General features: G+C 45.2%; 1 protein-coding gene across 2 annotated transcripts in view; it reads right to left on the bottom strand.

The window, feature by feature from the left end:
- Kng1 (kininogen 1) overlaps positions 1 to 26142 on the bottom strand; it is a 29780-nt gene extending 3638 nt beyond the window's left edge. For both annotated transcript variants that reach the window (XM_006985060.4, XM_042259090.2), the window contains exons 1-9: positions 25639 to 26142; positions 23164 to 23274; positions 20521 to 20605; positions 17124 to 17296; positions 15461 to 15568; positions 9916 to 10000; positions 8802 to 8995; positions 769 to 876; positions 586 to 672 (exon numbers count right to left, since the gene is read on the bottom strand). In XM_006985060.4, coding sequence (XP_006985122.1) covers positions 586 to 672; positions 769 to 876; positions 8802 to 8995; positions 9916 to 10000; positions 15461 to 15568; positions 17124 to 17296; positions 20521 to 20605; positions 23164 to 23274; positions 25639 to 25833 — 1146 coding nt within the window. In that variant the 5' untranslated portion in view covers positions 25834 to 26142. The remainder of the gene's footprint in view (positions 1 to 585; positions 673 to 768; positions 877 to 8801; positions 8996 to 9915; positions 10001 to 15460; positions 15569 to 17123; positions 17297 to 20520; positions 20606 to 23163; positions 23275 to 25638) is intronic.
- Positions 26143 to 26604: the final 462 nt, after the last annotated feature.

Below are 26604 nucleotides of genomic sequence, written 5' to 3'. Positions count from 1 at the left end.
TATCCTAGAACTCACTTTCGAGACCTCGAATTCACAGAGAAATGCCTGCCTCTGCCTCCACATGGCTCTCATTTCAAATCTTAGTGTTCCATCTTTGACAACTAACAAAGTGTGAGTCACATGGGGCGTTCTTTAAAGCCCTAAAAGGACGATGCAGAGTAATGCCTTACAGACTTGAATCATGTGTGTGAAACCCCTGAGGACCTTTTAAAAGTGCAGGTTAGGATTCATTAACTGTGGGAGGGGAGTGAGTACACATTTCTCACGAAGTCCTTGAATGTACAATGCAGAGCACACCTCAGTTTAATAAGGTGTTGGGGCTGGGGCAGGCTCCTCACTGCCAGCCACAGAACTTCCAGGGAACACTGACAATGAGTTAAGTGACCAACAGGTTGCCTGTTCTCCTTTCCAGCCATAAACGTCAAGATCAGCAGAGAAACGTCCGACTTCTTCCTATTTTAAAAAGATAGCTTCTCCTCCCCCAGTGTATTTCAGTAATGACGGGTTTTCAATACGCGGACACGGCTTTTTGGAATAGGCAGAACTGACTCCAAGCTGACCGAAACTGAATGAATGAATTCCTACCATTTCTAACTCTTGGCACTTGACAGTCGCATCTGCGATGTTCTCCCAAGGCTTTAGGTACACGTTGGCATTGCAGCTGAGACTTTGCTAATCAGGAAAGCAGAAGCCAAGAGGAAAACCGTTAGTCATGAGGCGCCCGAGCAGGTGATTCTTAGAGCATCACACAGGCACAGTGCTACTCACCCCGGCGGGCTTGGCCTCACAATTGGCTGTCAATTCTATGTTACTCTCCTTGGAACACTCAGTTTCTCTGGCTATGAACTCCATAGTATATATCATTCCACTCACAACCTGTAAAGTTAATTAGAACAAAACAAGTGTTTAATAAGGATTTGTATAATAAATCATACTTTTTTACTCCGATGAGTTTAAAGTTAGAACCTTGAAATTTTAATTATATATTGACCATCTTAAATAGTCATGCTCCTCAGGCTACCAACATCTGATACAGACTTTCAGATTGTGTGCATATCTAAGATTTCTAGATATTAGTTGGGCTAAGTTCCTTTGCTGAGGAGAAGAAAAGCAGGCTACACTGTTTACTTTAATATGCACATATCAATTTTAATGTCCAAAGGCTACAGACTGCACTCATCAGTAACTCAGGGCTTAAGTTACAATACAATCTGGGGTATGGAATGCAGCCTTAAAATATCTTCTTTAACATTGTTTGCTGTCTTGCTGCCAAATACTGAATCCGTAAATTCTTATGTAGATTAGATTATGCAATTAGGAAAATATTTAGATTGTCTATTGTTTCTCTTGTATTTTTAATGTTGAGAAACCTCTTAAATGTTTAAACTATTTATTTGTTTGTTTGTTTGCTTGAGACACGGTCTCACTATGTAGCCCTGGCTGGCTTGGAACTCACTGTATAGACCAGGCTGACCTCAAACTCCCTGAAATCTCCCTGCCTCTGTCTCTCCAGTGCCAGGATTACAGCCACGACCTACCATGCTCAGCCTGAGATTTATTTATCCTGATTTTATATGTGTGGGTATTCTTGCATATGCATCTGTGCAACACATGGGTGCAGCAGTGTCCTGAGAGCCCAGAAGAGGACACCAGATACCCTGAAACTGCAGTTACAGAGGGTTAAGAGCCACCACGTGGGTCATGAGAACTGAACCTGGGTCCTCTGTAAGAGGAGTCAGTTCTCTAAGCCACTGAGCCATCTCGGCAGCCCTCCCATTTAAGTATTTAGTAACGGTTTTAATCACGACACGAAGTTGTCTATAAACAGTTGTCTATAGCCCAGCTTTGTGATCTAATTATTTATTGTGGGATTGAAATGCGTGCGTGTGTGTGTGTGTGTGTGTGTGTGTGTGTGTGTGTGTGTGTGTGTGTAGCATTACAAAGCTACTGAAAAGAACGCATCTATATGTAGTGACCTGGAAGGGCAGCTCTTACTGAAAAAGAGGGGACTTACACACTGATACTACAATCTCATTTTGTAAAAAACAATTGAAACCTTCTGTAGCTCTTTATGCTTTTATTGTTTGATCTTTGTTGTACTAGGGATGGGTGCTAGGACCCTGTCAGGGATCTACCATTGAGCTATATTCTCCAAGTTTTTAATTTTTATTTTTTTATTTGAGGTATAACCTCATTGTATAACTCAGAGTGGCCTGGAACAAGTGGTCATCGAAACCACCTACCTTCTGCCTCAACCTTCCCAGTGCTAGGACTATAGGTGTGAGCCGCCATCCTGACCTCCTGATGCTGACGGCTCAACTTGATTCAGAGCTTGGGGGAACAAATTCAACACGCCCAGGACGGTCTTAAGACTGCATCCACACCGCCACCACCAGTGGCCTTCTGATCAAGGTTTCCAGTGCATGAAGTTCAAAGTCTCTGTGCCCAGGTTCATTCCTTTGTGTGTTTTTTCCCCAGTAGAGAACACTGCATGTCAATATAAATTCCAAATGTATTTGAAAATTAAAAAAAAATGACTAAAGAGTAAATACTCATCAGAACCCAGGATATGGAGGGGCATTCCTAGGAGAAGGGGTGGGAGCAAGCCTAAAGGAAATGTTTAAATGGATAGGTGATGATGAGAATAATTTCTCACAAATCAGAGCAAGTGGCTTAGCACAGTGGTGTATGCTTTCAGTTTCAGCGCTTGCGAGCAGAGACAAGTAGATCTCTGTGAGTTTGAGGCCAGTCTGGTCTACATAGTGAGTTCTGGGCCAGCTTAGACTATATAATGAGCTCCTGTTTCAAAAATAAAATGAAAACAAAAGTATTTAGGAATATATCTAACCAAAGAAGTCAAAGACCTCCACAGTGACATTTTCAAGATATTGGCAAAGTAAATTACAGAAAACACTAGACAATAGAAAAATAGTCCATATTCCTGAATAGACAAAATTAATATCGTGACAATGTCTATACTACCCAAATTAATATACACAATTAATGCAATGCCCATAAAAGTCCCCATGTCATATTTCACAGGTTTAGAAAAAAAATAATACAAGAATTCATATGGAACCCCAAAAGAGTGAACGACCAAAACAATCCTGAAGAGCAAGAACAATGTTGAAGGTATTGTGGCTCTTGACCTCAAATATATGTACTGTAGAGCTAGGGACAGGGACAGCTACAACTGCCACAAAACAGACCAACAGCACGGGAACCAGACCCAGAAACCAACAGACGGGACTGTGTGAACATACAGTCTCATACAGCAAAGGAAACATCAGGGCACACACAGCCCACAGCGTCGGAGGTTATCCTTACCAGCTGCCCATGAGACAATATCCAGAACTTACAAAGCGTGGCAGATGTTCAATACCAAGGGAATAAAACTGTCAATCAACAAATAGGCAAACGAACTTACAGGCAGTTTTTAAAAAAGAAACACAAATGGCCAATAACTATTCTAAAAAGTGTTCAGTATCCCTACCCATCAGGAAAATGCAAATTAAAACTGCTTTCAGATAACACCTCACCCCGCTCAGAATGGCTACCATTAATTAATCCAACAACCAAGGATGTGAAGAGATACGAAGAGAAATGAACCCTTATTTGCTGCTGGTAGGGATGAAAATTAATATAGCCGTTAAGGGAATCAGTTTGAACATTCCTTAAAAAATAAAATAAAATAAAGTAGAACTACCATACAGCCCATCTATTTCACTCTGTGCCTAAGCCCAGAGAACTTACACCCTACCATAGACATTTATACCCCTGGGTTTGTTGCTGTTTTATTCATTATAGCAAAAAATTGACATCAATCTAGTTGTTCATCAACAGATGAATGGATAATGAAAATTTAGTACATATATATATGTACACTGGAATATTACTCAGCTCTGAAGAAAAAAATGAAACAAAAAATTTGCCAGAAAATGCATAGACGTAGCATGTGGAATGAATATTAAACAAGGTCCCACACTCTCAGCAAGAAATTTATCATGTTTTCCTATGAGGAACCCAGCCAATAAAACACATAAATCAATGTACATGTGAGTATAGTCTAAGAAGAAGAAAAGAGAACAAGAAAGAGGATATAAAGCTAATTAGTTTCTCATTGTTAATTCTGTCACGGACTTTTTGATTTTGGTGATGAGTAAGTACATAAAACACAGTTGATACTGAAAATGTAAAACAATGTAAGCTTCGCAGCTTCTGTTTTGATGCCAATTATGTTTGCTAAGTTCATTCAATTATTTGGGTGTGGTTAATTTTGGTTTGTGATGTTTTTATTTGTTTATTAAAGTTTATTAAAAATCATAAGTTAACACAATAAACTAAGTGGAAAGGCAAATGGGTAAAACTGAGACATAGGATAAATACTGCCATGAGCATAAAGCCCAACGTTGAAAGATGGACATGGGACCTGAGTATCTCAGAAAAGAAATTACAGCGTGCACCAGTCTGAACAAGGCTTAATGTTGCTAATAAGCAGAGACAGGTGCTGTGAGAAAGCGGAGTAACATCATCCTCAGTTGTCCACACCAGCAAGGACTGAGGGCATGCAGACACCCACTGCCGGTCCAGTGCACATTTGGTCCCTGCCGGAAAGGGTAGAATCAAGACCAGATTGTTTTTTATGACCTCCTACCTCAAGGGCTGGATCCTGGCTCCCTTGTTATGAGGTCCTATGCTGTGGAATAATCCTTTTGTTCACTGTGAATATGTATTACTCTAATTGGTTAATAAAGAACTGACTGGCCAATGGCTAGGCAAAATTTTCAGGGCAGAGAGAACCCTGGGAAAAAGGGCAGAATCTGAGGAGACTGGAGGAGACACCATGAGACAGAGCGAGCAAGATCGGTAGTATGTACATGAGGTAAATGAGCCTCAGGGCAGCACATAGATTAATAGTTAGTTTAAATTATAAGAGCTAGGTAAAAATGAGCCTAAGTTATCAGCTGAGCGTTTATATTTAGTATTAATTCTGTGGGGTTATTTGGGGGAGCAGCTGGCGGGACAGAGCTGATCAGCAGCAGTCTAAACAGAAGTCTGCCCACAGTTCTCTCTCCGAGCACAGAGTTCATTCCTAAATGGTTCTTTCTTTCCTTTTTTTCAAGACAGGGTTTCTCTGGGTAGCCCTGGCTGTCCTGGAGCTCACTATGTAGACCAGGCTGGCCTCGAACTCACAGAGATTCATTTGCCTCTGCCTCCTGAGTGCTGGAGTTAAAGGCGCGTGCCACCACCACTCAGCCCTCAGCTCCTTTCTTGAACCTACCTGCCATCTCTCCATTTGGTTTCCTTAACACTCACATGGGAGTTTGCATCGAAAGTCTCAGGTGTGTGCAAGTTGACTTGGGGGTTAGTTCAGTGTAGAAGCCCAAGGCCTTGGGTTTGGTCCCCAGAACCACAAATAAACACACATACAAATCCCTCAAAATTAGATATATACAAATTCTTTTACAGTCTTAGGACTTATGTTAAAAGGAACATTCTCAAAACTGTGAACATAGATTTTCAGCATTTGTTCATCTGAGCAGAGATGGGGCACACCATCCCCAGCCCCAGGGAGCACCATCCCCAGCCCCAGGGAGCATCATCCCCAGCCCCAGGGAGCACCATCTCCAGCCCCAGGGAGCATCATCCCCAGCCCCAGGGAGCACCATACCCAGCCCCAGGGAACACCATCCCCAGCCCCAGGGAGCACCATCCCCAGCCCCAGGGAGCACCATCCCCAGCCCCAGGGGAACACCATCCCCAGCCCCAGGGAGCACCATCCCCAGCCCCAGGGAACACCATCCCCAGCCCCAGGGAGCATCATACCCAGCCCCAGGGAGCACCATACCCAGCCCCAGGGAACACCATCCCCAGCCCCAGGGAGCACCATCCCCAGCCCCAGGGAGCACCATCCCCAGCCCCAGGGAGCACCATCACCAGCCCCAGGACCAGCAGCAGTGGAGCTGGAGCAAGTGACAGGAAGTAACAGGGAGTGGCAGAAACCTTCCTCACTAAGGGTGGTGGTTTAGAGCTTGGTTTTACAATTATCAATCCAATTTGGAGTGGATGCACACTCTAATAGGACTAAACAAATAACGGCAAGGCAAGTTTAGGCAAGCTTAAAACTATACAAAACATCTTTAGCAACTTAGCAAGATCTCTGTGAAGAGACTGCATGGCAACAAGTTCCTCACGGCTAATTGATTGCCTGGAAACTGCTACGTCAAAGGCTGCTTTGAATAATCAGGCTAAGGATCAAGTGAATGTTTTCAAATGAAATCCACCCTGTATTCTAGTAGATTTGGCAGCTAGCTGAAGGGTTGTCTGCTTCCTGGTCCCTTGGGCTCACGTATTATCTCACAGCGTTCCCTTGGCACCCTTCACACACACACACACACACACACACACACACACACACACACACACACACGGGCGGGGAGGGGATGGGGAAGAAGGGGGATGAATGAGGGGCAGCCTCCTAGACCCCAAGCTTTGGGTGCGCAGTACATGACACCCAATTCTGACATCGCTAAGAATGAAGGAATTTCATAGGACAGCAGACATGTCAGGCGGGAGGTAAAGCCGGCACTAGAAAGAGCGGAATAAACCAGCAGTCCCTTCAAAGGAGCTGGCATGGGTCACTGAAGTGAAGGCAGTGAGGCCCTGCACTGTGGGGTAGGAGTACCACACCATACAGAGAGCAATAGTCCGTTGAGAGTTATCTTAATGACATTTGTTTACCCTTTTTGGTCCTAAAACTGAGGAAATTAGAAAGATGAGAATAAATAGTCCATGACGCCACCCCTACAAACCACCCCCCCGGGGAACACACCAACACTGCACCTATTCATCTCTTTTCAGTATTGCTTTCTGTACGGCACAGTGGTGGAGCATAACGTGGATTCACTTTTACCTTCTGCTCTGTATTGAATACTACAGCACAAGACACTCCCCCATTGACCACGCCTTACAAAGACGCCTTGAAGATTCTGCCTAACGCTCCACTGTTGGGATCTCCTAGGCTTCATTTAACCATTTCCCCATTGTGGATCCTGTTATTATTAGTGTGTATGTGGTGGGTGGGGTGGGTGTGTGCATGCCACGGCATGCGTGTGGAAGTCAGAGGGCAACTCCGTGGAATCGGATCTCACCTTCCACTTTTATGTGAGTTCCAGGGATGGAATTTAGGCTGTCTGGCAGGCAGGTGTAGGAAGTGCCTTTATCACCGGAGCCATCTCAATGGCCCGAGAGTTTGACAGCTTACCACATCTTTTTGCTCTTATAATCGAAATGACAATGACTATGGTTGTGTATGAAGTCTCTTGTTTCAGATTCCTAGAAATCCAACTGCTAAGCCAAAAGTATGAACTTTTAAGTGAGAATTTTCTTATGAGATTACAAAGATCATGTTGGATTCTGTAACAGCTTGGTTCTATTTTGATTACTTTTTTTTTTTTTTTTTTTAGTCTTGTATCTAGGAAAGCCAGCCTCGATTCTTTAGAGTAGGAATCTGTCCTTGCACATTCCGGTCATAGACTGCCAGCACTGTTAGAGATTTTGGCTTTCCTCCTTTCCTCCCTCCCTCCCTCCCTCCCTCCCTCCGTCCCTCCCTCCCTCCCTCTCTCCCTTCCTTCCTTTTCTCTTTTTTTATTTTGGCTTTTCTAATCCAGCTGCTCTTTTTACATCTGGTGCCACAAAGCCTGAGATTTTAATAACCACACAGAGTCACCAAGGATAGAGGCTATGATAGAGCTGATCCTCTGTCCCCAGATGAAGGTAACTAGCCTTTATTGATAGGGTGTGAAAGAAGAGCTAAGCACCCAGAGATATAGTTGTAGGACATGAGGGCATCCAGAGCAGAGAGAGAGGAGGGAGAAAGAATGTGGCCATGTGAGAATGAAGGGCAGTCATTTGGATGAGTCCAAGTGGTTTAGCATTTCTTTCTCTCTCTTTTAGTGTGTGTGTGTGTGTGTGTGTGTGTGTGTGTGTGTGTGTGTGTGTGTGTATTTTAAGACAGGATCTTGCTATGTAGTCCAAGTCTAGAGCTTGTGGCAATCCTCCTGCCTCAGCTTCTGAGGGCTTGGATTAGGGATAGGTGTGTGCCACAACACCTGGCACTAAATGTTCTTATGAGATAAGAGCCTAGAAAGGCAGAAAATAAAAGCTTTGCTTTTCCTGTCTGGGATTTTACTAATTATATAGTGGTTTCCAGGGTTTAGATAGCCTTTTGGAGTTTGGAAGTGATTTTACCTAATTTGAGCTTCACCCCAGACATTTACAGGTAGAAAACAGAGCTTTTTTTTTTTTTTTTTTTTGGTTTTTCAAGACAGTGTTTCTCTGTGTAGCTTTGTGCGTTTCCTGGAACTCACTTTGTAGACCAGGCTGGCCTCGAACTCACAGAGATCTGCCTGCCTCTGCCTCCAGAGTGCTGGAATTAAAGGCATGCGCCACCACCGCCCAGTGTTTTTTGTTTTTTTGAGATAGAGTTTCCCTGTGTAGCCCTAGCTGTCCTGGAACTTGCTCTGTAGACCAGGCTGGCCTCAAACTCAGAGATCTGCCTGCCTCTGCCTCCCAACTGCTGGGATCGAAGGCGTGCGCTACCATCTTCTGGCAAACAGAGAATTTTAAAGATACTTGTCCAAGACATTCAAGCACATGGCTGAGTTGGGACTTGGAATTTAAACCACCAAATCCTGTGACCAGGTATAGTTTCCTCAACCAGAACCAAGACCAGGGGTCAAATCAGCAACCGACCAAGCATAGGCTACAACCTCCCTCCACCTTTGTAACTGTTCACAGACCTGTGATGTTGCTTTTTTCACCATGTCAATCTTGAAAAAGAAAGGGTGGTTATTTTGTGTGTTAAGCTTTCTGATAGCATGATCGAGTGCCTCTGTCAGCTGCGGGCTGTTCGCAGGTATGCTGCTGGGGCATCCGGGGCAACTCTCAGGAAGTGGGTGTGGCAAATCTCCTCCTGGGTGTGACAAATCTTCTCCTGGAAAAGCAGATTTAAAGTCAGTGGGTCCACCCAAAGAGCAGTCTAGCCTGGCTCCTGTCTCACACACACCGAAGCCCAACATCTCACAAGGTGGGGGGTAGCCAGAGCAGGGTTAAGGGAAGGTGGTCCATGAGACAGTCACTTTCTTCCTCTCTTCTCTGTCCTCCTTGCAGCTCAGATGTTTAGGGAAGCATGTCTTCGACCATATTGAGCCATATGCTATACTTGGTTTGATTTTTCCCCCATAGACAGGGTCTTATGTGTCCCAAGCCAGCCTTGAATTCTATACATAGAAAACATTGGCCTAGAACTTATGATCCCCCTGCTTCCATTTCCCGACTGGTATGATTGCAGGTGTGTGCCACCATGCCCAGTTTAAAACTTCCCATCTTTGTTGTAAACTAAAGAGAAGTGTGTAACTTAGAGGAAGGCCAGAGCGAACCCAAAGGAATGCCCCTCCAGCGGGGCCTCTGTGAGCAGACAGTGCCATGGTGCTTCTCACCACGACATGTGCACAGTGGCGCGGCTGGTCATGTCACACGCGCGTGCGTGGAGCTGTGTATAAGTGTGAGAGAAGCCAGCCCCCTTTTATGGGGAATGCTGACTTAAGCATAAGCTTTTCACACAGCTCCCCCCATCGTAACATGCAGGGAAAACCACCTCTATCCGGGAAGATTCCATTGTGGGTGGCTAAAAATCGAGATGCGGTTCTCTCCAACTCAAAACACCAGATTTAAGAACGATTTGTATAAAAGGAAAGCCAGCCGGCAGTGCACCTGAAGACTGCCTTGGCCCGGAGAAGAACACACATCGTTTCTTCTGTCAACTGTGCTGCCTTGGCCACTTCCAGACGCAGGGCAGCTGGGTAAGAAGGCAGGCCCCACTACCTCACCACGGCCCCGTAGCTGCTTTCTTACCTGGATAAAGGTCACAGCTCTGGGAGAAGGAAGCAATTTCTTGATGGATATTCACAAAGGCATTATGTCTACACTCACCAACATCCTGGTGGTTCAAAATCAGAAACTGAAATCAATTTTTTTTAAAGGTTTATTTATTTATTATGTATACAACATGTATGACTGCAGGCCAGAAGAGGGCACCAGATCTCATTACAGATGGTTGTGAGCCACCATGTGGGTGCTGGGAATTGAACTCCCAGACCTCTGGAAGAGCAGTCAGTGCTCTTAACCTCTGAGCCATCTCTCCAGCCCCTGGAGTCAATTTTGAAAGAAAACAACTAGTAAAAAGAAAAGACAGTGTCTGAAAGCAGGAGAAAATGAGAAGCACACAAGAGTATTAGTGGTAACAAGTAAACACAAGCAGCATGAAACAATGTCCACTACTCGGTGACTGTATAAGTACGTAGGTTTCTCTCTCTCTTTCTACGTGTGTGTGTGTGTGTGTGTGTGTGTGTGTGTGTGTCTGTCTGTCTGTCTGTGTGTGTGTTTGTATACACAAGTGCAGGATGATGAATCTCTTGAAGCTGGATTTACAGGAGGTTGTGAGCTGCCAGAGTGGGGTGTGGGTGCTGGGAACTGAACTCAGTTCCTCTACAAGAGCGGTGCTTCCTTTCAATGACTGAGCCACCTCTGCAGACTCTCCACTCATTCATGAGAAAGGACCTCTCCCTGAACCTGGAGCTCACTGATTCCAGTAGGCTAGCGTCAAGTGAGCCCAGGGTCCTGTTGCTGTCTCGTTGGCTCTGGGTTTATAGGTCTACAAAGACAAGCACTTTACTGACTGAGACCGCTCTCTCACAGCTCCAATTTTGGCTTTGTTTTGTTTTAGAGGCAAAGATCAGCTGAGCATATGACCTTCACATGCATCTGCACAGGTGAGCACACTCATACATACATGTGCACATATGTGCATACACCACACACACCAAGAAAAGAATGGGCAAAGATGATAATTTCTCATCCAGAAATTCAAGCCATAAACTTCTAGTATATTTGTAAAAAGACATTTCAGGAAAATTAACACATTAACTTAATTATAAATTGAGAAAACTAAAACTAAATTATTTTTAGCTATAAAATAGTGAATTCTAATACCAATAGAAGGTAAATTGATATATTTTAGCAAAAAGCTAATGCTAATGAAGAAATGAAGATTTTTAAATAAAAAATGTTTGCTGTTAGTAATTATATGAAAAATAGAAATAACCCCAGTATTCCAAAGTAGGAATGCTGTTGTAAAATGCTGTTGTCCTTGCCTGAATATCATACAGTCGTTTTAAAAGCTTACCAAGATTTCTAGTGGCATGGAGGAATTCTTAGGTGACAGGAAATAGAGCATGTAAAGTTATCATAGGGCCGGACAGATGCTCAGCAGTTAAGAGCACTCACTGTTCTTATGGGGAACTGGGGTTCAATACCCAGCATCCCCATGGTAGTTCATGACCACCCACAACTTCAGCTCCTATGGATCTGATGCCCACTCTGGCTTCTGCAGGCACTGCATATACACAGTGCACAGATTATACACACAGGTGAAACACCCATACACTTGAAATAAAATAAATCAATCAAAAAATTGAATAAAATCATCACAACCTTTAAGAGAGAAAAAGTCCCCGAAAAGTTCCCACAACTAATCCCCTCTCTCTATCTCCCCTGCCTAAATGAAGAAGCGAAAATGCACTAAGATGTATGTCTTCAGGCCTTTGACTGTGGTTCAATATTAACCTTCTCCATGTTTCTACATCGCCTACAGCTTTAAGACAATATGTGTCTTTCTAATAAGCCAACATATATAATAAAAGTCAAGTGTCAAAGCTATAGGGCATCACAATTGTAATGTGTTAGCGCTGGATGTGGAGTGTGGTAGCTTATCGTTCTCAATTCCAGCAGCACTTTTGACTCGCTTAGAAGCTTTACTGTTTGGGTCACTGACTCCTGGCCCACACACCAGATCATTCTAGGGATCCTGGGGCAGGTATTTCCAAAAGCCCTCAGGTGACTCTGGTAAGCTTTCCAGATCGAGACTGACTCATGAAACCTCTTCAGTCATGAAACAATGTGTGTACAGGGGTCGTCTGAGAGGATTGTGAGGATGCAGATGGACTTGGACATGTGGGTTTAGCTCCCTGCAGATGCCGAGGAGCAAGGCTTAAATCTTACCAACCATGGGCGAAATATTGTCCATTACATTGTCTTTAGTTATTATAAAAACTGAGAGATCATTGCTAATGCCATTTCTCATCTTACAAGGAAGGGAAATGAAGTCTCAGAGAAGTTGTACCAAAGCTGTTGGGATTTCCTCCTTTTGTCAAGAGGTGACTAGACTGATGGCTTGTAAACAGATGCAGAAAAAAGGTGCTGCATGGTACGAAGAGCCACACAGCCTCCAGTAGCTGCGAAGTCTAAGAAACCCAGAGGCCTTTGGCTGCAAGAACTGTCCCAAACTGACATAGTTAAATAGGAGTGAGCATATATGGATTTTTAGAGTAAAATTATGTGTACATGAAATAAGATATAAAAATAGATAGGATATCTATATATAAAATGTAAACTTTTCCATCTAAAACTTTAAAAGTTGTGGAACTTGCTGGCGTTAGTTAAAATTCGCCTTGCTGCACCGCCATCGCCACTACCTTGAAAAGTCCTTTCATCCAACAGAAGCTCTGAACTCAGTGCCCAACAGATGAGCATTCTGCCCTTTCTCGGCCCCTCTGAACGTTCATCTACGTCCTGTCTTCATGAACTTGCTTACCTTACACGTGCATAAGTGGAATCATACAATATTTATAATTCCATTTCTGACTTACTTCATTTATACCATGTTTCAAGGTTCATTCATGCTGTAGGTGTATCAGACATCTTTTGTTGTATATATAGATTATGCCATTCATCCATTCACCTGCTGTTCTGATTAGTTATTTTAATTAGCTTGACACAAACTAGAATCACCTGGGAAGAGAGAACCTCAACTGAGAAAATGCCTCCATCAGATTGGCTTGTAGGCAAGTCTGTGGGACATTTTCTTTTCCTTTTAAAATTGTATTTTATATGTACGAGTGTTTTGCATACATGTGTGTGTCCACTATGTGCCTGGTGCCCATGGAGGCCATAAGAGGGATCAGAAACCCTGGAACTGGAGTTCCAGAAGGTTTGATTCACCGTGTGGGTGCTGAGAATGGAAACTGTGTCCTCTGGAAGAACAATAAGCGCTCTTAAGTGCTCAGCCACCTTTCCAGTTCCAGCATTTTCTTGATTAATGATTGATACGGGAGGGCCCAGCCCACTGTGGATGGTACCACCCCTGGGAAGGCGGTCCTTGGAGGGATAAGGAAGAGCTAAACAGGAGCCTGAGCAGCAAGCTAGGAAGCAGTTCCTCTGTGGTTCTGCAGTTCCTGCCCCCAGGCTCCTGTTGGAGTTCCTGCCTTGACGTCCTTCAGTGACGGACTGTGACTTTGATGAAATAAACTCTTTCCTTCCCAAGCTGTTTTTGGTCAATATTTTACCACAGCCACAGAACCTAAGCAGGGCGGACCCCTGTTGATGGGCACGTGGGTTGTTTTTTACTTTTTGGTTCTCTGAGTAGTGCTGCTGGGATCATGACTGTATCTGTTTGAGCTTCCGGTTTGGGTTCCTTTGGGGACACACCTGGAAGTGCAGTTGCAAGCTCACCTACCAGTTTTCTGCTTAGTGTGGTTTGATGTATTTATTTGTATACTAGGTGGGCATGCCTTCATTTGTGTATGTGCACAATGAACTCCAGGAATCCCCCCGTTTCTTCCTCCCCGGTGCTAGGAGTATAGGGACATGCCACCACTCCTGCCCCCCCCCCCCTTTTTAATGTGAGTGTTGGTGATCTATCTATCTATCTATCTATCTATCTATCTATCTATCTATCTATCTATCTATCTATCTATCTATGTTTTTTTGAGACACAGTTTCTCTGTGTAATCCTGGTTGTAGAAACTTGATCTGTAGACCAAGTTGGCCTCAAACTCAGAAGGATTTGCCTGCCTCTGCCTCCCAAGCGCTGGGACTAAAGGTGTGCACCACCATTGCCTGGCTATTTTCTATCACTTTTTATGTTTAAATTTGTTTTACTTTGTATATTTGGATGACTATATACATAGTTTTCCCTTTCTTCCTTTTTTAAAAAAATTACTTAAAAAATAATTTTGAGACAGGGTCTGTCTGTCTAGCCCTAGCTGGCCTGGATTCAGTTTGTAGAACAGTCTGGTCTTGAACTCACAGAGATCTACTGCTTCTAGAGTGCTGGGATTAAAGGTGTGGGCCATCACATCCAGACCCCTTGCTTCCTTCATTTGTTTATTTATTTTTTCCCCCTAAAACAGGGTCTTTGTACAGAAGACTGTTTTCCAACCCACTGTGCAGTTGAGGATGACTTTGAATTCCTAATCCTCCTGTCTCCATGGCTCCTGTGAGTACAATTTGTATCCTGGTTTTTGCTTTTTCCTTAACATACTGAAATGTCACTAAAGGCTCTGTAAAAAGTATTCTAATCTACGGTCCACCATATTTTGCCTAACAATTTCCTAATGATGCATATATAATTTGTCTCAATGCTTTATCATTAAAAATACCCAAAATTAGCCAGACAGTGGTGGCACACACCTTTAATCCCAGCACTTGGGAGGCAGAGGCAGGTCAATCTCTGTGAGTTCGAGGCCAGCCTGGTCTACAGAGTGAGTTCCAGGACAGCCAGGACTGTTTTACAGAGAAACCCTGTCCCCAAAAAAAACAAAAGAAAAAAATTGGGGGCTGGAGAGATGGTTCAGTGGTTAAAAGCACAAGCTGCTCTTTCCTAGGACCTGGGTTCAGTTCCCAGCACCCACATGGCAGCTTATAGCTGTCTGTAACTCCAGTTCCAGGGCTTCTGACACCCTCACACAGACATATATGAAGGCAAAACACCAATGCACATAAAATAAAAATAAACTATATAAAAAATTACACAAAATTAGCATATTGTGGTCTAGATTTCCCACTGTTCCATTCATAGAACAGAGCTACCACACTAAAGAACTCTGGGAAGGCTCGTGCCTCAGTCACCTTGGCGTTCACCACCCACAGCAAGGTCACTGATGTCATTTCTATGTAGTCGTGGTTGAAATGATAAGATGTCATCCACAAAGGGAGAGAATCCCAGAATGTGCTAATTAAAATGAAAGTAGACGAGGGAAGAGGAGGAAGCAAGAAGAGAAGAGGTTGAAGTAAGGAACCCGGGTCTAGAGGACCCTGTCGGCACACTGAGCACACACGACATCGGAGGAGACTAAGAGAGTATGACAACCCGAACCCTGTTCCCAATCCCTGACGAATGCAAACATTCAGTGTAACATATGCAGAGTCTCTGGCCAGCACCTTGGGGTCCAAAGATCCCCAGTGAACATAAATGGGAACTACTCTTTCCACAGAGCTTGACTGTCCTGTAGATGCTGTTAACAAAATGTTAAAGACTATCATTAAATGTTTGCCTACTTACACCATTCAGAAGGGATTTGCACTCTGGAGTTAAGAGTCGAAAATGCTTTCTTGAACAATTAGTTTGCACAATTGAGTAGATAATTTCAAAATTCAGTCCAGCCACCACCTGAAACGGTTTTAGGTTGAGTAAGTACTTGAGGTTCAGCTTGAACATTATTTATAGCGAGTGAAAGTTATAAACATCTTTAAACATTGAATTGGATATAATAAGTGCTCCAGGAATACAAACCATCATTATTACTAGGCAAAGGTATCACTGAATAAATACTGAGTGTACACACACACACACACACACACACACAGTCCCCGATATTTTCTGTATAACTGCAAATGAATAAATATACATATGAAATATTATATCAAACAAAGACCCCACAATTTTTCCTTTTCTGGGTTGCCAAGAGGGCATGTTTCTCCCAGTTTTGTGAAGCAATATGATTTTCTGCATTAGAGGTGTGTGAAATGGGAGTGGCCTGTCCTGGTGAGTCCTCTGGGTCTCAGGTCATCAGATAGTGAAATTCTTCTGCTTTGTTCTTGGCAGGCTCCATGCTGACCACCACTCCATGCTGACCACCCACCATCCCATGCTGACCACCACCCCATGTGACCACCATCCCATGCTGACCACCCACCATCCCATGCTGACCACCCATCATCCCCATGCTGACCACCACCCCATGCTGACCACCATCCCCATGCTGACTACCCACCATCCCCATGCTGACCACCATCCCATGCTGACCACCATCCCATGCTGACCACCATCCCATGCTGACCACCACCCTAATGCTGACCACCATCCCCACGCTGACTACCCACCATCCCATGCTGACCAACACCCCTCCCACCCCCCAACCCCGTTATGCTAACTGCTGTACATGAAAACAGGTGGGTAAAGTACAAATCTCACCTAGTGGCAGTTGAACTAAAGGAAGACGATGCTACAGAGGCAGAGGCAGGCAGATCGCTGTGATTTTGAGGCCAGCCCTGTTTACACAGTGAGTTCTAGGACAACCAGGGCTATGTAGACAGACTCGGCCTCAAACAACAAACAAACAAACAAACGAATAAAATAATCAGATTAATAGCTATTTCTACCCCACCTCCTGGTTTACATAGTGAGTTCCACAACAACCAGGGCTATGTTGACAGACTCTGCCTCAAACAACAAACAAACAAATAAATAAATAATCAGATTACTAGATGTTTCTACCCCACCACCAGAAGGAAGTGGGCAGTATAATTCAGGGTGTACCCAGAAAATCATGGTCACCTTTTTAGGAACAATTTAACATTTTGAGGCCATGTTTCATTAATGACAACAAGATAGTAATACAGATGTGTTAAAACCTTAAACCTAGAATGACATTTTCATTTTTCCATCTCCGGGAAAAACATGCAATGCTGACTGTTAAAACAAACTCCAAGGGAAGAAGATGTGAGAGTCACCCTCTCCTTTTTACGCGTCACTCTGTTCACTTGGACTCAGGAGAAAGCTCCTTGTCTTAAGAGTCCTTCTCACGAAACCTCAGAAACTCCAGCACCGTGCCAGCATGTGGCCAGACAGGTTCCTCCCGCCAGTGGGTTATCTTATGTGACAAAATGCTAATCTGACACCGTTTTAACCATACCACAGGTCGGGAGAAACTGATAAGACAAACCTGTTTCTGGGCTTTTTTCACTTTTTCGAGAGTGAAGAGGTGAGAGTGTTGGGTGTGGTTGTTGAAATGTTGGACAGCATGTTTGAGAATCGGCTCCAGTTCGGAGCTGTCAGTCGATATGGGGTAGACACAGCCCAAACAGGTGTACTTGGCCGTCATCACGGGGCCGTTACCTTGACAAAGCAGACAAGAAGGCAGCATTAATGACTGAAAACATCTCTCATATACATGCTCTTAAACCCAAACCATTTAAAAGATCCTGATAAGCTAACTTTCCAATAACTCCTGTGCGATGAAAGACTTTAGGACTTGTGTGCAGTCAGAGGAAAACATGGAGAGTATTGGGAATAGTTTTTTATGTTCTATTATTTATTTCATTTTTTTTTTTTTTTTTTTTTTTTTAGACAGGGCTCTCACATACCCCAAGGCTGGTCTGGGACTATCTGTGTAGCTAAGGATCCTTCTTTCTCTATTTTTCTCTACAGGCTTCTGTGCCGCTTTATGAGGTGACGAGGATAGGAACCCAGGCCTTCAGCCATACTAGCTGGTCAGAACACAGTCCCAGAATGGAGTCGTGTGAGGAGAATTCTGAGTGCTTATGAGAACACTCCAAGAAAACAAGACAAGAGTCTTGTGACCTCAGTTTCTTCAAAACACAGAATTTTCTTGGAATGTGTTTTTGTGTTCCTCCCGGTTGTAGCGGATAGGAGTGAGTGGACTTCAGATTACTCATTATTGCTTGCTGCTGCTATTCAATTAAATGTTTAAATTATCCTTTATGGGCCTCTATGGAAAAACATGTTTTTGCTGCAGTGTGGCTTGTCCTTGTGACTGTACACAGATTGAGCTCATGAGAACTTTAACTCCTGTGACCTTTCTTAACCATCAGGGTATAAACTGTCTGAAGCTTTGAATAAAGTTGGCTAGCGCATGAGACTTCAGTCTGCCTCATTTATCAGCTCCATTCTCCCAGGTCCCTCCACCTCCAGAATGAGGTGCATCTTAGGCCCTTATTTTAATGCATTTTTAATGATCACAGTAATACATTAACTCACCATTTTATAAAAAAGGAAAACATTACAGATGCATCGTTATTTTCGGTGTTAACTAAAGCTCGTTGATGCCTAGCTCCATTTATTTCCTGTCATCGACCCTGACAAATTCAACCTGATGCTTTGGCTGTTGGAGAAGGAGCCTCCCAAATAGGTTTGTATTTCCTTTTTTTTTTTTATGGCACACAATTTTGTTAAACTTTGTTCGTCTTTACATTCACGGTTTCATCCTCTAAAACAAGTCATTGGCAGGTAGAAAAACGGATGGCTGTGTACTGACAAGAAGGTGCACCTGCCTCTCTGTTTTCATAGGATTAGTGTGGTGGTTTGAATGTAATCGGCCCCCTTAGTCTCATCAGGAGCGGCACTAGTAGGAGGTGTGGCCTTATTGGAGTGGGTGTGGCCTTGTAGGATGAATCGTGTCATTGTGGGTATGGGCTTTGAGGTTTCCTGTGCTCAAGATTCCAGTCAGTGTCACAGTCCATTACCTGTTGCCTTCTGATCAAGATGTAGCCAGCACCGTGTCTGTTTGTACACCACCATGCTCCCCGCCGTGATGACAATGGACCGAACCTCTGAACTCTAAGCTGCCACCCCAATTAAATGTCTCCCTTTGTAAGAGTTGCCTTGGTCATGGCGTCTCGTCACAGCAATAGAAACCCTAAGTAAGACAACCAGCATAGAAGGCGAGAGGCTTTCTCATTCGCCAGCCTAAGAGGAGCCCTCCTTGAAGTCCATCTTCCCCTGCCATCACACGCCAGGTGCTGAGCTAGGGTTGTCGGGAGATGCCAAGTGTCACGTCCATGCATGACAGTCAGGTAGAAAAGAACGAGTGTAGACAGATCGTTTCATGGGGGTTGGCGAGAGCTAGGAAAGACAGGAGGCTAAAACGAGGTCAGAGAAGACGTCTAAGAATATGATGAGGACGCCTGAGCTGGAAGGAAGAAGATAGCAAGAGGTGTCAGCATGATGTGTGGGGCCGGGGGAGAAGGGACAGAGGGCGCTGAGAAATCATGAGTCGAGGGACAGTAGCGCGGGAGGTAGCGTCCAGCGCGATGCAGAGAGGGCCAGCTGGAGTTACGGACAGTCGGAGAAAGGCTGTGCTCCAGACAGGAGCTGCTATCAGCATGTACGGTCACTCTCTAGACCCAAGGCTCACGTATCTCAGGAGAGCTGTAGTCCCTCCCCAGGAAAAATGCCAATAATGGCAACATTTACGTATGATTTTAGGGTTCTCATAGACCCTCTGAAGTGACGGAAAAAAACACCCTGCCGTGGACAGCTGAAGAGTGGGTAGTGCAGCGGAAACACTACATCAGGATCGAAGGCTTCCGTACCCCTTGGTACACACACTTCCTGGGTGTGTACTGTCATTGGATTTCTCTCTGTTTCTCTCTCCACCTCCAAAGAGGCCAGCTCCAGGGAGGCTGTCATGACTGGAATTACCCATATGCACCCATCCCTCTAGAATAATAATAATAATAATGTAATGTACCTTTACGTTATTGAAAGTGATAGTAATGGCTGTATCTGTTCATAGGTGGCTCCTTATTTTGATTCTTCAGGGATTTTATGTACACAGGGCCTCCTCTACCAACCCTCCTACTGACTGTCTCTGTATAACCTTAGGTAAGCTATTTAGCTGCTCCGGCCTCAGTCTCCTGGTTTGAAGAGTCAGGCTATAGACCACCCTGATGGGGCTGTAACGGTCGAATGAGTCAATACATGTCAAGTCCCTAGATCCACAGCAGCACATAAGCGCTCGGGCAGTGTTAGCTATCGCCATCATCTGGGTGTCTGTGGTCTTACGATGTCCAGACATTGCATCTTTTATCCTCTCATTTTTCCTGCACACCAATCCTGTGAAGTGTGCACTTTTATTATCTCCCTTCTGAGACAAGGGGAAAAAAAGAAAGCGAGGATGATAAAAATCTGGAATGATTTCAGGCCAGGGCAGACCTCAAGGCCCACAGTCTCCTCCCTATAGGGTGCTGTGCAGGACGGGAGGCAGGTCCCTGTCTCCTCATTCTTTGTCAGCCAGTCCCCACCCCCCAGTTCCCGCTGACGCGACACAGGAAGAGTTAGGATAGGACGGAGGGGATGATTGACACAAGCCTGACCCAATCCAAAGACTTGGTGCGGTGCTACTCCACCCACACACCCACCACACTCCCAACACTGCAGAGGGCGTTACCATTGTCACCTTCTGGGAGGGCGAGGCGGTCTGCTCTGGGTTGTGTTCCCGGTACACAGGAATAATTAACGCCAACATACCTCCCCTCCCCTCACCCCAGGCTCCTACCCGCTGCCACCAGCAGGGCGGGTCCCCCAGATGAAGCACCCACCTGGAGTAATCTCGCATGACTGCATAGCTACGGCGAATTTCTTAGCTCCTCTCTTTCCCACGATTGCTGTACATTCTCCAGTGGCCTAAAAGAAAAGAAAGAGGCCATTTGCTCTAATCTTTCTTCCTAATGGAGACATCTAGCTAGTACTAAATGTGGCTTAAAGAATATTTTTAATAGAGTTTTTTTTAATTCTTTCAAGATTTGTTTGTTTGATGTGTATGAGTGTTTTGCCTGTGTGTGTATGTGTATGTGTGTGTGTGTGTGTGTGTGTGTGTGTGTGTGTGTGTGTGTGTGTGTGTGTGTATGCACCTGGTGCCTGTAGAGTCCAGAGGACGGCATCAGATTCCATGGAACTAGAGCTACAGATGGTTATGGGCGCCATCTGGGTGCCAGGAACCTACTCCAGGTCTTCCATAAGAGCAGCAAGTGTTCCTAATGACTGAGCCGTCTCTCCAGCCTCCAACAAAGTTTTGAGACATGAGAATGAATGTTTTTGTGACCTGGTGATTGCTTCCGCAGGCCGCTGATCTTCACGGGCCAGGGGAGAGGCAGAGTCAAGCTTCTAAACTTGAGCTTGGAGTGGAGTCCTGGAGCTGCTTTTCTGTCACCAAGGCAGACTGTCTGTCCCTCAGGACCAGCAGCCTGTGCTTCCTGCTTGGTTTCCTTTTCAATGTCAGTGGGCCCATGCTCTTCCCAGGAACTGCAGTTCAACCTCTTAGAATATCCCGTTTCCATTCTCTTGCCTGCTAGTTGTGCCCTCTGCCCTGGTGCCTCTCAGTGTCTCAGTTTACCCACCTTGTAGAGATACACCTCATGTACTTAACAGGTTACCGTGAGGAGTAAATGTGTGAACACACAGAAAGCACCTAACGAAGCAGCACACAGTTGGTGCTTGCACGGACGGTGGCTGTCCACTGTCAGCGATGTGGCTGTCCACTGTCAGCGATGTGGCTGTCCACTGTCAGCGATGTGGCTGTCCACTGTCAGCGATGTGGCTGTCCACTGTCATCGATGTGGCTGTCCACTGTCAGCGATGTGGCTGTCCACTGTCAGCGATGTGGCTGTCCACTGTCAGCGATGTGGCTGTCCATTGTCAGCGATGTGGCTGTCCACTGTCAGCGATGTGGCTGTCCACTGTCAGCGATGTGGCTGTCCACTGTCAGTGATGTGGCTGTCCACTGTTAGTGATGTGGCTGTCCACTGTCAGCGATGTAGCTGTCTACTGTTAGTGATGAACAATGCTTTTTGTCTTCCTTTATCTTGTTGTTCTTCAGTCTTACCCACTCTCCTGAGCATCAGGGGCCGTTGTGTGAGGCCAGAGCTCACCCTGATGCCTCCCGGTAGCTCAGAGAGATTGACTGTGTAGGGCAGAGCAGCTACCCATCACTGAGGGGCAGAGCCAGGGTGGCGATGCTGGTCTCCTAATCTGGAGAGCAGTGCTCTTTTACAAGTGTGGATGACCGACCACCGTGTGTAAACAAACGCTGGGGAGGATGCTGACATCTGGCCCGAGGAGGATGCTGACATGGACCCGAGAGGGAGTCCCAGCCTTTGAGAAGAGAGGCTTGCTTCTCGGGCCGGGTACTTGTCTGCCATCCCCTCTCACCAGGGCAAGGCAGCCATTGGATGCTAGATCGGGTGTTTCCTTAAGATACTTAAGCTGTCAACAAGATCCTTTGTATAATTCATCTCGTTTCAGCCTCCTACAGCCAGTGAGATCAATGTCGTCTCATTTTAATAGGGTAAAGCACCTACTGAGGGAGGCAAAGTCCAGATTTGTACTGAGACCCAGTATAGTTGAAGCTCGAATATTCTTCCTTCACCAGCCACTTCACTAGTTCACTTCCTTGAACTCAGCCAAAATGTCTATCTGTTGTCTCCCAGAGGTCTGACACAGGAGCTTTGTGTGGTTACTAGGACCACCTGCTTATGAGTGGACAACGAGCCTGTTTGAGGATTGGCACATTCCTGGTTTGTCTGTCTTCCCAAGAATTCAGATACAATGTGGCTAACTTTTCTATGTACTAGAACGTTTATGTGCATCCTTCATAAACCAACTCAGTAATATAAATCATCCCCTTGTAATTAAAAAACGTCTGTAGCTGAGGATTGGGCAAGGAAGCTGGTGTGTACACATAATGGAAAGAACTGTAAGGAATTAAAACTTGTCACTTGCAACATGGCGGGGGGGGGGGGGGGGGGCGGGGAGCCGACTGGAAATCAGCTGGTGAGGGAAAGCATGTAGGCACAGGACTTCAAAAGCCAACAAAGGGTGATGTCACAGAAGCTGGGCCCGGACACTAGTCTCCAGCAGCGGGAGGCTGGGGACAGGACAGGGCTGGCAAGGATCCCTGAGTGACAGACAGTTCAATAAGAGCGGCGTGAATGCAGATAACAATTTGATATTGCTCATGGCAGAACAGCCCGGAAGGATTTTGAATTTTGTCACCATAAAGGATTGATGACAGTGAGGAAACCCGTGCCCCGGTTTTAAACAAGTGCGCGGGGATCAAATCGTCAGGTGTACCCCGCCATGTGTACAAGTTTTATGTTATCAGTTTAACCGTTTCCTTTAAGCTGTATAGAAGCCCGAGGGTTACAGGGGGCAGGCTGGGGCTTTCGCCTAAAGCGCACACTCACGGCTTCCTCGGCGTCCTTGTAGTGGCAGTCTTGCCAGGTGAGGCCACTTTGAACAGAACAATCCCCCTCCTTGATCTGATACTTGAAGGAATAAAACGTTTCAGAGGAAACCTGAGGAAGCAAGGGTGACACCTGGAGTCATTCAGAGGACCCAGCAGCAAGTATGTGGGACCTGACACGTTACAAACACCTGTCCTGACTGGACTCAGGGAGAGCTGAGTGTCTACTAAAATATCAAAGTTTACATCTGCAGAAATACTCCTTGGGAGAATGTTCATAATACACTTGTATTCTTAACGATTCCAAAGCAGCATTCACAGTATTAATCCTGCCCTCTTTTTTCGTAAAACCTGGTTTACAAGTACATATATGGGTCTTCAAAATGTCTGGTTGAAGCTGAACATAGTGCGAAGCCTGTAATCCCAATCCAGGTACCACACTTGGGGCACTGAGACAGGAGGACCTTGAATTCAAGGCCAGCAGAGCTACATAATGAGGCCCTGCCTCAAGTAAATCCAAAGGCCAGGGTGTGGCCTAGTGCTTGCCTGATGTGTGCCCTGGGCTGGATCCCCAGTGATGGGGAGGGGAAGCCCACTGCATGGACATCGTACAACAAAACACCCATGTACCCCATCCATCACCCAATGGAGACACTAGTAGACTGCGGCCCCAGAGTGCCAAGAAGCAGAGTGTACACTGTGCTGGAATGAGAAACAAAAGGCTTTGTTTTACCTTTGGAAAACAAACAAGTCCACAAACATTAGGGTTTTTGTTTTTTTTTTTAAATCATCATGTCAAATGATTGGACTTTTTTTTTTTTTTTTTTCCTGCTGAAGTAACTTGATTTATTCAAAGAAAGAGTGTAAACAAAGGCTTTTTTCTGTCCTGCCCCGTCCTACAGCTGTTTTCAAATAATCATTCAGAGGCTTAATATTACTTATAAATGCTCGGCTGGTAGTTCAGGCTTATTACTAACTAGTTTTTACACTTAAGTTAACCCATAATTTATATCTATGTTTAGCCATGTGGTTGGTGGCCTGCTACCTCATATTTACATATCTTGCTTCCTCGGTGGTTGGCTGGCGTCTCCTCACTCGGCCTTTTCCCCAGTATTCTCAGTGTGGCTTTCTCGCCCAACTTCCTGCCCAGCTACCAGCCTGTCAGCTTTTTATTAACCAATTAATAAATTGTTATCAGTTTAACTGTTTCCTTTAAGCTGTATAGAACCCCGAGGGCATGGGGCAGGCTGGGAGAGTAATCCATATTCATAGTGTAGAAAAGGATTATTCTACAGCAAAAGAGTCTTTGAAAGTAAAATTTATTATATTGTTTATATATCTTTTTGAAAGTTTTTACATTTTTTAAAAGTTTTTATTTTATGTGTATGAGTGTCTGCCTGAGTGTATGTACGTATACTACATGTGTGCCTGGTGCCCATTGTGGCCAAAAGAGGTTCCAGAGCCCCTGGAGCTAGAGTTATAGATGGTTGTGAGCTACCATGGGTGCTGGGAACTGAACCCAGGTCTTCCGCAGGAGTAGCCAGTGCCCTGAACCACTGAGCTACCTCTCCAGTCTGTGAAGTTTATTTTTAAAAACTCTTTTTTGTTTATTTGTTTGTTTGAGACAGGGTTTTTCTGTGTAGCTCTGGCTGTCCTGGCACTCACTCTGTAGATCTCAAACTTAAGAGATCCGCCTGTCTCTGTCTCCCAAGTGTTGGGGTTAAAGGCGTACACCAACATCACCCAGCTTTTTTTTTTTTAAACTCTTATAGATTTTGTCTTTCTCTGATTTAGGATCATTTGTCTCCTACCCAAGTGCACTAACGCAGAAATGAAAGCATAGTAAGAACTAGCCGAAATGGGCTACTGGTAGAGTTGGTGAAGCCCTTGCCTGGCATGTCCTGGGTTTGATTCTTCAGTACCACATAAACCTGGCATTGTGGCACATGCCTGTAATCATAGCACTAGGGAGATGGAGGCAGGAAGATGAAAAGTATAAGTTTATCATCAGCTACATAGCAAGTTCGTGGCTAGTCTAAAGCTACCTGACACCCTGTCTCAACCTCTCTGCACCCCCCCCCCCCAAACTGAAGAAAACTAATGGAAACATTGCTATTAACCTCGAAGACTCAGCCACACATACTCGGTGGTATTCGCTTGGTCCAAGGCAATAATGACAACTTCTTATTCCCTTTATTCATCTGCATACGGAACTCTCATTTAAGACTGGGAGGTCAGTGAGTTCACAGGCCCAGTGCTTCTCCTGTTGCAAGCTGATGAAGTCGCTGGACTCCCCACTATGCCTGTCCCTTCCAAACACCTCCATCTCCCGCTGTGTCTTTCCTTCTGGGACACAGCTTTTATGATTACCCGGAGGGCCAACCTTGCTTGCCCAAGGACCGGCTATCTCCCGTCCTCTATCCCCATGCTAGGGAGCACCAATTAGAAGTGATTTCACCGTGAAGCAGTCACTCACCATTTTAGTGCCCTCCATCACTCTGTACAACACAAACTGATTGCCGATTGGTCTCCCAGCGTTGAACTTCTTCAGGGCAGCATCCACAGCCCGAAATACATCCTCATCATTGCAGTCGATTTCCTGGAGGGCTTCTTCCTGCGTGAAGCTCAGCAGGAGCCTGGAGCAGAGGAGCAGGATAGTAATGAGCTTCATGGTTTAAGTTTCCCTCTAGAATCGGAGGGATGCCTTTGCCGAGCGCGGGAAGCCAACTCCGAAGCTGCTTTTAGCAGCCTCTCTGGTCAGTCTGTTCTCTCCAGTCCTGCCTCACCACTGGGACCCTGCTTGGTTTTCTGCTGTCACAAGCTGCTTGACCTTTTCCCAGAGAGCACATTCGACTCGGCTCAATGTCCAAGCTGGTTTCAGGCTGGACATTGCAACACTGGGGTTGTTGACCTTCCCGTTTGCCTTCGGGGGGGATGTGGGAATGCAGAGCACATTTCCAAAACATTGCATAACTTGGTCCAGTGAATTAGAGCAGAAACCAATAAAAGAGGAGCTAAAACCAATTCCGTTATCCTCTTGTGACTTTACTGGGTCTGTTACAAAGGTCTCTGTGTGTGTGAGCAATGGGGACAATGTACAAACACCTCCCACACAGTATTGCTTTTGGGATACTGGTGTGTACAGACGCAGGCTTCTGTCAGTTCTAATGCATACCTGAAAAGTGCAAGCACAGGAATATCAGCCCAGTGCTGGGCGCTCCACCCAGGACACTGGCCCATCTGAAAAGCCAGCCTCTCTGCTCAGTTCTTTAGTTCAAGTGAAAAAGGAAGAGAAGGGGGCAGCAGAAGCCCAGCAGGGAAAAGTGCTCGCCTCATGCTGACAACCTGAGTTTGCTGCCTGGAAGTCAGACAAAACCTCTGCATGGTGGCACACATTTATAGTCCTGGCATTACTACTGGGAACCAGGAGGTGGAGACATGA

Source organism: Peromyscus maniculatus, chromosome 12 (assembly GCF_049852395.1).
Source record: "Peromyscus maniculatus bairdii isolate BWxNUB_F1_BW_parent chromosome 12, HU_Pman_BW_mat_3.1, whole genome shotgun sequence".
Classification (NCBI taxonomy): domain Eukaryota; kingdom Metazoa; phylum Chordata; class Mammalia; order Rodentia; family Cricetidae; genus Peromyscus; species Peromyscus maniculatus.
The sequence above is the reverse complement of the archived record's forward strand: the minus strand, read 5'-3'. Positions and strand labels throughout refer to the sequence as shown.